The 9,262-nt window shown below is 48.2% G+C and overlaps 1 protein-coding gene and 1 non-coding gene across 2 annotated transcripts in view; one reads left to right on the top strand and one right to left on the bottom strand.

Annotated features, from left to right (window-relative positions):
• Positions 1–4,655: 4,655 nt before the first annotated feature.
• Trnas-acu (transfer RNA serine (anticodon ACU)) lies at positions 4,656–4,730 on the bottom strand. Its single transcript has one exon. It is a non-coding gene; the product is annotated as a tRNA-Ser (tRNA).
• A 3,002-nt stretch (positions 4,731–7,732) lies between these two features.
• The window catches only part of LOC126188338 (LIM homeobox transcription factor 1-beta), a 154,126-nt gene continuing 152,596 nt past the window's right edge, over positions 7,733–9,262 (top strand). Inside the window, exon 1 of the mRNA XM_049929936.1 lies at positions 7,733–8,054. Coding sequence (XP_049785893.1) covers positions 7,733–8,054 — 322 coding nt within the window. The remainder of the gene's footprint in view (positions 8,055–9,262) is intronic.

The following is a 9,262-nucleotide window of genomic DNA, read 5'->3' as shown; positions in this document are numbered from 1 at the left end:
CTTTTTTCCTGCTAGTTTCCCTAACTGCGCAGGAGCTGAAAATATGACCTGTCGAATGTGTATTTATAATGATTGTTTTTCGACATTAGTAGCCGTTTGTAACAGGCTTCGGGAAAAATGTACAAAATTGAGTTGTCATAATACAGTTTTGAACACGGCTGTTTCTCAGCGACCGTGTACAGTTTTCAAACATAGGAATTATACAAACAGCCGGTTGCAAATAACTATTTGGTACATTGACCTCGGTTTCTAAACCTAGTAAGGGTGTCTTCATCAGAAAGAAATTTTCAGAAACCATAAAATTACATTGTGAGAAAACAATGGCCAGAATTTAGAGCAGCTATGCTCAAGTAAGAAATAAAATAAAACACGTTCCAGGCTTGTCAAGATACGTTGAGACTGTTCGAAAGAAAGCTGTTGGGTACCAAATAGTATGACGCAGGCGTTGAACTGTGACTTTGTGACATCTATTTTAATATCTTTGCAATTGATGCCTGATATTTCTAAATTCTAGTGCCTGTTGGTTTCTAGGGAGGAAACCAAATGACATATTTAATTGCTAAACTGGATGTTCGTTGATAGTACGTATTTTATTTCTTATTTTTAAATTGCAACTATTTCAAATTTGATGTTTGTAGTAGCGTATTCTATCTGTCTCCCACGCCTTCCTGGAAGGCAGAGATGTCAAAAGAAACCTGTTCTTGCTACAATTACAGTGATGTTTGTGATTGGTCTGTGAAACGTTTTACAAATTTCAAACCTCCACCTCGCCAAGGTTTTCGAAGATTAAATTTAGGATTTGAAGAGACTAAGTCGGTACCGGATCATCCTCGTTCAGATAGCCCAAAGTCTGCTATTACAGAAAAGAATCTTAATGTTGTCGCGCAATGTGTTATGCATTCACCGACGAAGTCTCAAAGAAAAGCGACCAAGGTGAGTGGAATAGCGAGGAAAAGGCTACGAAGGATTCAGAAAAAGTTTAAATTGAGACCTTAGAGGCCTGCTTTACTACGATGCGTAAATGAATACGATCGAGAGAGGCGAATGGAATTCTGCAAGTTGTACACAATCCGACCAGTAGCCGATTCCAAGTTTTCCAAAAGCATTCTTAAGAGCAAGGAAGTGTCTTTTAACTTCAACGGCTGAGTCAACAGACAGAACTGTGTCTACGGGGGTTCTAGGAATCTCCTTGTGGCGATGGAAACAGAGCTAAACTCGTCTTGCGTGAGTGTGTGGGCAGGGTTCAAATGGTTCAAATGGCTCTGAGCACTATGGGACTTAACTTCTGAGGTCATCAGTCCCCTAGAACTTAGAACTACTTAAACCTAACTAACCTAAGGACATCACACACATGCATGCCCGAGGCAGGATTCGAACCTGCGACTGTAGCGGCCGCGCGGTTCCAGACTGTAGCGCCTACAGCCGCTCGGCCACTCCGGCCGGCTATGGGCAAGGATTTTCAGCTATGGGATAATCAAGCCTTTTTTATGGTACTGTCATTTCTGCAAATTATTTCGCTATGCTTCAAGAAGTGTTGTTACAACTGGAAATTATTCCACTTTCTGAACATTTACATCTACTTAAGGAAAATCTGATATGCCAAGAGGATGGAGCACCCCTACATTATAGAATTACAGCAAGAGACATCCTAAATAAGAACTTTGATGAATGGATTAACAAATGAGGTACTAGTGAATGGCCTCCACGATCCCCAGATATCACACCCATGGGTTTTTGAGTCTGCGGTATGCTAAAAAATGTGATTTATTGCGTCATGATTCATGATGTCGAGCATTTGAAGGAGTGAATCCAGTCAAAGTTTGAAAACCTACAGTAGCGGAAGATTTGCGACAAAATTTGTAAACCAGAGTTGAAAAGAGGGAACTTCTGCTTAGAGCAGCATGGAACACGCTTTCGGCATCTTTCGTTAATTTCTTGAGCTCTATATTTATTCCTGTGCTGATAACTAAGTTGTATTTTCATTTGTTTAGTATTATTGCACAAAACACGGTATTGGCAACTTACTTATGAGCAGTACGAATGTACACTCCTGGAAATGGAAAAAAGAACACATTGACACCAGTGTGTCAGACCCACCATACTTGCTCCGGACACTGCGAGAGGGCTGTACAAGCAATGATCACACGCACGGCACCGCGGACACACCAGGAACCGCGGTGTTGGCCGTCGAATGGCGCTAGCTGCGCAGCATTTGTGCACCGCCGCCGTCAGTGTCAGCCAGTTTGCCGTGGCATACGGAGCTCCATCGCCGTCTTTAACACTGGTAGCATGCCGCGACAGCGTGGACGTGAACCGTATGTGCAGTTGACGGACTTTGAGCGAGGGCGTATAGTGGGCATGCGGGAGGCCGGGTGGACGTACCGCCGAGTGAGGTCTCCACAGTACATCGATGTTGTCGCCAGTGGTCGGCGGAAGGTGCACGTGCCCGTCGACCTGGGACCGGACCGCAGCGACGCACGGATGCACGCCAAGACCGTAGGATCCTACGCAGTGCCGTAGGGGACCGCACCGCCACTTCCCAGCAAATTAGGGACACTGTTGCTCCTGGGGTATCGGCGAGGACCATTCGCAACCGTCTCCATGAAGCTGGGCTACGGTCCCGCACACCGTTAGGCCGTCTTCCGCTCACGCCCCAACATCGTGCAGCCCGCCTCCATGGTGTCGCGACAGGCGTGAATGGAGGGACGAATGGAGACGTGTCGTCTTCAGCGATGAGAGTCGCTTCTGCCTTGGTGCCAATGATGGTCGTATGCGTGTTTGGCGCCGTGCAGGTGAGCGCCACAATCAGGACTGCATACGACCGAGGCACACAGGGCCAACACCCGGCATCATGGTGTGGGGAGCGATCTCCTACACTGGCCGTACACCACTGGTGATCGTCGAGGGGATACTGAATAGTGCACGGTACATCCAAACCGTCATCGAACCCATCGTTCTACCATACCTACACCGGCAAGGGAACTTGCTGTTCCAACAGGACAATGCACGTCCGCATGTATCCCGTGCCACCCAACGTGCTCTAGAAGGTGTAAGTCAACTACCCTGGCCAGCAGGATCTCCGGATCTGTCCCCCATTGAGCATGTTTGGGACTGGATGAAGCGTCGTCTCACGCGGTCTGCACGTCCAGCACGAACGCTGGTCCAACTGAGGCGCCAGGTGGAAATGGCAAGGCAAGCCGTTCCACAGGACTACATCCAGCATCTCTACGATCGTCTCCATGGGAGAATAGCAGCCTGCATTGCTGCGAAAGGTGGATATACACTGTACTAGTGCCGACATTGTGCATGCTCTGTTGCCTGTGTCTATGTGCCTGTGGTTCTGTCAGTGTGATCATGTGATGTATCTGACCCCAGGAATGTGTCAATAAAGTTTCCCCTTCCTGGGACAATGAATTCGCGATGTTCTTATTTCAATTTCCAGGAGTGTATTTTAAGCGATCTTATTTATAGACTAATTGCATTTCCCCAGTATTCTGCCAATAAATCTAAGTCTGCTCCCTGCTTTATCCACTACTGATTTTACGTGGTCGTTCTGTTTCGTAACCCTACGAAGTGTTACACCCAGGTATTTGCATGAGTGACTCATTGATAACTTGGTCTTAAGATACAACGTTTATTCGTTTTGTGAAGTGCAAAATTTTACATCTCTGAACATTTAAAGGCTAATCTTTTCGCCACTTTAAAATCTTGTCGAAGTCCGACGATATTTGCGCATCTCATAGAGAAATGCATTGTGTGCGATAGGTGCGAGGTTACTATCAATATTGTCTGCCAGGTCATAACACACACTGTGAAGAGCTAGGTTCGCAAAACACTTCTTCGCTGGGGCACACCCGAAGCAACTTTTAGATACGTCGATGACTCTCCAAGCAAGATAACACGGCGCGTCCTTTCTACAAAGAAATGCCATTCGCAAACTTGGGATACGATCGTACCTTAGATAATAGGCATATGTGTAGAACCATGTCAAAAGTTATTCGAAAATCAGCCGGCCGTTGTGGCCGAGCGGTTCTAGGCGCTTCAGTCCGGAACCGCACGACCGCTACGGTCGCAGGTTCGAATCCTGCCTCGGGCATGGATGTGTGTGATGTCCTTAGGTTAGTTAGGATTAAGTAGTTCTAAGTTCTAGGGGACTGATGACCTCAGATTTTAAGTCCCATAGTGCTCAGAGCCATTTGAACCATTTTTTATTCGAAAATCGAGCAATACGACTTATGCCTGATTGTTTTTGCTGATTTATTATACAACTTATTCTTCCTTTCCATTATTAATAATTCCCTGCCTGAATATGCTGCAAAGGAAGCTCATAACAAGTCACTAAACGAAAATGCTGCTCCAGTGGAACGGACACGAAAATGCGTTTGATCGAAACTATCAGTGTCGGCAGGCAAATACAACGGGTAAGCGACCACGTAGCGCGCATGACCTGTTACATAATATATGGTTATATGGATGCGAGGTGTCTGTTCTTTCGGACATGTCCGAAAGAACAGACACCACCCATAATCCGCAGCTGTCATGCATTATATGTAAATTGGAGGTTGAGAGGGGAAGAAACGAAAGCAAGGAGACGGGGTGACTGCTGTCAGCTGCGGTGGGACATTACGCGGAATCAGCGGCGACGAGTGACGATGTGTACCGGACCGGGATTCGAACCCGGGAACTCCTGCTCAGTAGGCAGGTGCGGTAACCACTGCGCCATCCGGGACACAGCGTTATCGCAACTGCGCGAGACTCACGGCCGACCCACATTCCCATCGAGCACCACCTGTCCATTTCCTCCGCCCTCTGAGATACCCACAGGAGGTCGGACGTATTTTGCATCCGCACTGAAGATGGTGGATCCACTGCTCAGCTGCGCCTATCAAATTATATGAAAGCAAGGTGTCTGTTCTTTCTTACCGCACCTGACTAGTAAGCAGGAGATCCCGGGTTCGAACCCCGGTGAGGTACAAGTTATCACTCGTCACCGCTGATTCCGCGTAATGTCCCACTGCAGCTGACATCAGTCATCCCATTTCCTCCCTGTCCTTTCTTCCCCTCCCCATATTTAATTTACATATAACCTTATAAAGTAATCATCGGGCGTGCCAAGAAGTCGACGCAGCAGCGTTCGGGAAGTGCCCTCCTTTGTCTTTCTCGTGTGATCTAGACGGGGTCTGCAGCTCCCATGTAGAGTTGGTAAAAATGTGCACAGATCCTCCACAGCCGCTAGTAAATACAACAGACTCTCGATAATTTCAAGTTCAAGGGACCTCAGAAAAAGAGTATTTGAGCTGGAAGCCCGAGAAGCTTTTATCAGTATACAGGGTGAGTCACCTAACGTTACCGCTGGATGTATTTCGTAAACCACATCAAATACTGACGAATCGATTCCACAGACCGAACGTGAGGAAAGGGGCTAGTGTAATTGTTTAATACAAACCATACAAAAATGCACGGAAGTATGTTTTTTAACACAAACCTACGTTTTTTTTAAATGGAACCACGTTAGTTTTGTTACCACATCTGAACATATAAACAAATACGTAATCAGTACTGGGTTCTCTCAAGTAATATTTTTGACGGGAACGTTGTCGCCTTACTTCTTACCTTTACCTAGAAATAAGAATAAACTCTATGGAATTCTTGTTAAATTTACTCCAGTACAACAGGATTCTGTGCTGTGGTGTGATTTAAAGTTATTTGCTCCTGTCTCTCCCGAAGTTGTCAAATTTTAGACGGAGCCACAGCTTGTTGTTGCGGCTAATTCGTAGTTTCTCGCACATTCTTTGCACACCCGCCGTGCGAGCCAAACGCCTCGCCATAATTCGAGCAGGTCTGATACTGTATGACATCCAGTGCAGAAATGTACTGGGAAATCTAGAACCAGTTCAAACTCGAGTAATCTTTTTCCCAGCCATAGAAATCGTGAAATTACTTCCTTCTGTGAGAGTGAAACCATTTTTACGCCTGATTTGTATACTGTAGTATATTATGCTTTCTTGGCGTTGTGTTGGCTGAAGAGCCAACGCCGTGTTACTATTGGAGGCCGAAATGCACGCCTTTAACTCAAGCAGGCTGGCGTGAGGAGGGAAGGACTATACTGAGGTGAGGTCTGGAACATGACAAGGAATTAGAATTCAGAAAGCGGACGTAGCTAGTTGATACTTAACTTTAATCCATTTATGATGAACGTCGGTCTTGACGGTAGATGATTCACAATATTATCTGTTCAGAATAGTAACTGAATATGGCGCCTTGCTAGGTCGTAGCAAATGACGTAGCTGAAGGCTATGCTAAACTGTCTTTTCTGCAAATGAGAGCGTATGTAGATAGTGAACCATCGCTAGCGTAGCGAGCGAGGTGGCGCCATGGTTAGACACTGGACTCACATTCGGGAGGACGACGGTTCAATCCCGCGACCGGGCATCCTGATTTAGATTTTTCGTGATTTCCCTAAATCGCTGCAGGCAAATGCCGGGATGGTTCCTTTCAAAGGGCACGGCCGACTTCCTTCCCCGTCCTTCCCCTATCCGATGAGACCGATGACCTCGCTGTCTGATCTCCTTCCCCGAAACAACCAACCAACCAACCATCGCTAGCAAAGTCGGGTGTACGACTGGAGCGAGTGCCAGTCTTTAGACTAGACCTGCCGTGTGGCGGCGCTCGGTCTGCAATCACTGATAGTGGCGACACGCGGGTCCGACGTATACTAACGGATCGCGGCCGATTTAAATGCTACTACCTAGCAAGTGTGGTGACGCCACACTTGGGTTAACAATGTGTCGCGAACAGTCGAACAAGTACGAAATCAGATGAGGAAACGACTCCAGTTACAGATTCTTCAATAGCGGCTAATTTGGAATTATAATATTGCTTGTGCCGGCCGGTGTGGCCGTGCGGTTCTAGGCGCTTCAATCTGGAACCGCGTGACCACTACGGTCGCAGGTTCGAATCCTGCCTCGGGCATGGATGTGTGTGATGTTCTTCCGATAGTTAGCTTTAAGTAGTTCTAAGTTCTAGGCGACTGATGACCTCAGAAGTTAAGTCCCATAGTGCTCAGAGCCATTTGAACCATTTTTTAATAATATTGCTTCCCGGTGGTGTGTCATGACATCCGCTTAGATTTGTCAAGTGTACCAAGATACATACAATTTCTTCGATTTAGCGAAGTTTTTGACGGGCCAAGACAACTTCTTCATCGACAAATTGTATATATAGAGGTTCGAACTAGCAAGAGTCGCCTGTATCTCTTTCTAATAGCCCAGACTGGTGTACGACATGTTAGCCGTTTTCCTTTCGGCGCTGACGATACCGTATTAAACGACGTGAGCGGCTCGCGAGCTCCACTCGCGCGGGAGAACGAAGCGGTAACTAGGGGAGGGGGAAGGGGAGCGAGAAGGCGGCGAGGGAGGAGGAGGAGGAGGAGGAGGAGGAGGAGGAGGAGGCAGCTCCGGTCGCAGTCGCAGCGGGCGGTCGGTCGGTCGGTGACCGCGCCGCACTCGTCCGTGGGCACGTGCGGGCCGGCCCGTGTGTACTCGGCAAACACGGCGGGGAGGCGTGGCGGCGGCGCGTGGTGGGGGCCGCGCCGCAGCCCGCCAATGGCAGCGCGCCGCGGGCGCCGCGGTGGGGGCCGGCCGCGGCGCACTACTTGCCGCGGCGGAGGCGGCGGCCGGCGGCGCGCGGCGCCCGGCGTCCCGGCGCCAGAGCGCCGCCAGTGCGAGCCGACATGATCGAGCTGTACGGCCGCCAGCCGGACGCCCCGGCCGCCAAGATGGTCTCGCAGCAGCAGCCGGCGCCGGCGCCGCCCCCGCAGCCGCCCCCGGCGTCGCAGCAGCCGCCGCCGCAGCCGCCGCCCCCGCAGCAGCCGCCGGCCGGCGCTCCGCAGCCCCTGCACGCCTGCAACGGCAGCGCGCCTCACCCAGGTAGGCGCGCCGCCGCCCGCACGCGCTGCCCTGTTTGTCAACAACCGCGCGGCGCCTCGCACCTGGCTGCGATCGCCGCTCAACAAGTCAGCGCCCTCCCTCCTCCCTGTAGTCACCACTCTGGCGGTAAGTCCGTCGTCTTCTCGCCTGCAGATCTCTCCAGTGCTAATTCGACCGTTCCTCGGTGCTACGTTAGCTGAATTTTGCGCCGGTGCTTGACAGACACTGACAAAAATAACCCTTCAGGCTTTCCCGGCGAGATCTTGACATGTGGAATAATCGGGTCTACTGCCGGACGTTTGTGTCGCTCTGGCACAATATTTCGGCCACGTAAGTCGTTGCCTTCTTCAGGTGCTACCTGAGACTGGGGGATCGTGTCCAGTATTTATGCCCAGGTGGCCCAAACATTGTGCCAGCGCGACACAAACATCCGGCAGTAGACCCGATTGTTCCACATGTATTTACAAAAATGTTAACCATTTACTTTTTTTTCTAAGCTTTTGCTGTCGACTTTTTAGAAAACTGTTAAACGACAGGTGATCGGTGTAAGAAACCGAAAGTCGCTTCGTAAAAAATAAATAGTGTTTTTCAAAAGAAAACATTTCTCGTTACAGTCTTTACAGTTTTCAAATTTATTTACTATTGGGCCATTTCTTTTTTCATTATTAAACAACATTCAGATAACCTCTACGCAACATATCACAATATAGTTAATGTGCAAATCAACCCTCCAGGCCACATGTGGAGCCACGCATAAACACTAACATCGTATGTGTGAAACACAGACCGAATGCTTACAACGCATACCGGAGAATGACGTTCACCATAACTTATGTGTGTATTGAACAACAAATCACTCAAAGTCCACATTATGTCATGTAGCAAGAACAAAGTTGCTCTCTTGGTATGTACACATGCAGACATATTTACTTAAGTTACACTATACATGGTTCTCCGACGTGCACTGCAGACATTCTGTCTCTATTTGACACATATCAAGTTAGTGATTGTAACTGGACAGGCACGTGCGGTGGTGGATTGCTTTACGTGCTAAATGTCTTCCGGCATGTTACATAAAGGTGATATTAACGTTACTTGATAACGACTAAAGTCTAAATTCGCCAGTAGCAAACAGAACTCAAAATTGTACAATGTTTGCATTTGAAATATATATCAAGCCTGAAGAACCAAGTGCAAGCAAAATTATGAAATAATATTTTGCGATCAGGGAAGTGTTTCCTATATAACATTTTCAATACTATTCCGCGATGTATTATCAGCGCTTGTAAGTCTTTTACACATACTTTTGCTCTCTCCCATTCGCTCTAGCATAC

The sequence above is a fragment of the Schistocerca cancellata genome, chromosome 5 (genome assembly GCF_023864275.1).
Source record: "Schistocerca cancellata isolate TAMUIC-IGC-003103 chromosome 5, iqSchCanc2.1, whole genome shotgun sequence".
NCBI classification, from domain to species: Eukaryota; Metazoa; Arthropoda; class Insecta; order Orthoptera; family Acrididae; genus Schistocerca; species Schistocerca cancellata.
Note: the sequence above shows the minus strand (reverse complement) of the source record. Positions and strands in the feature narration are given on the sequence as shown.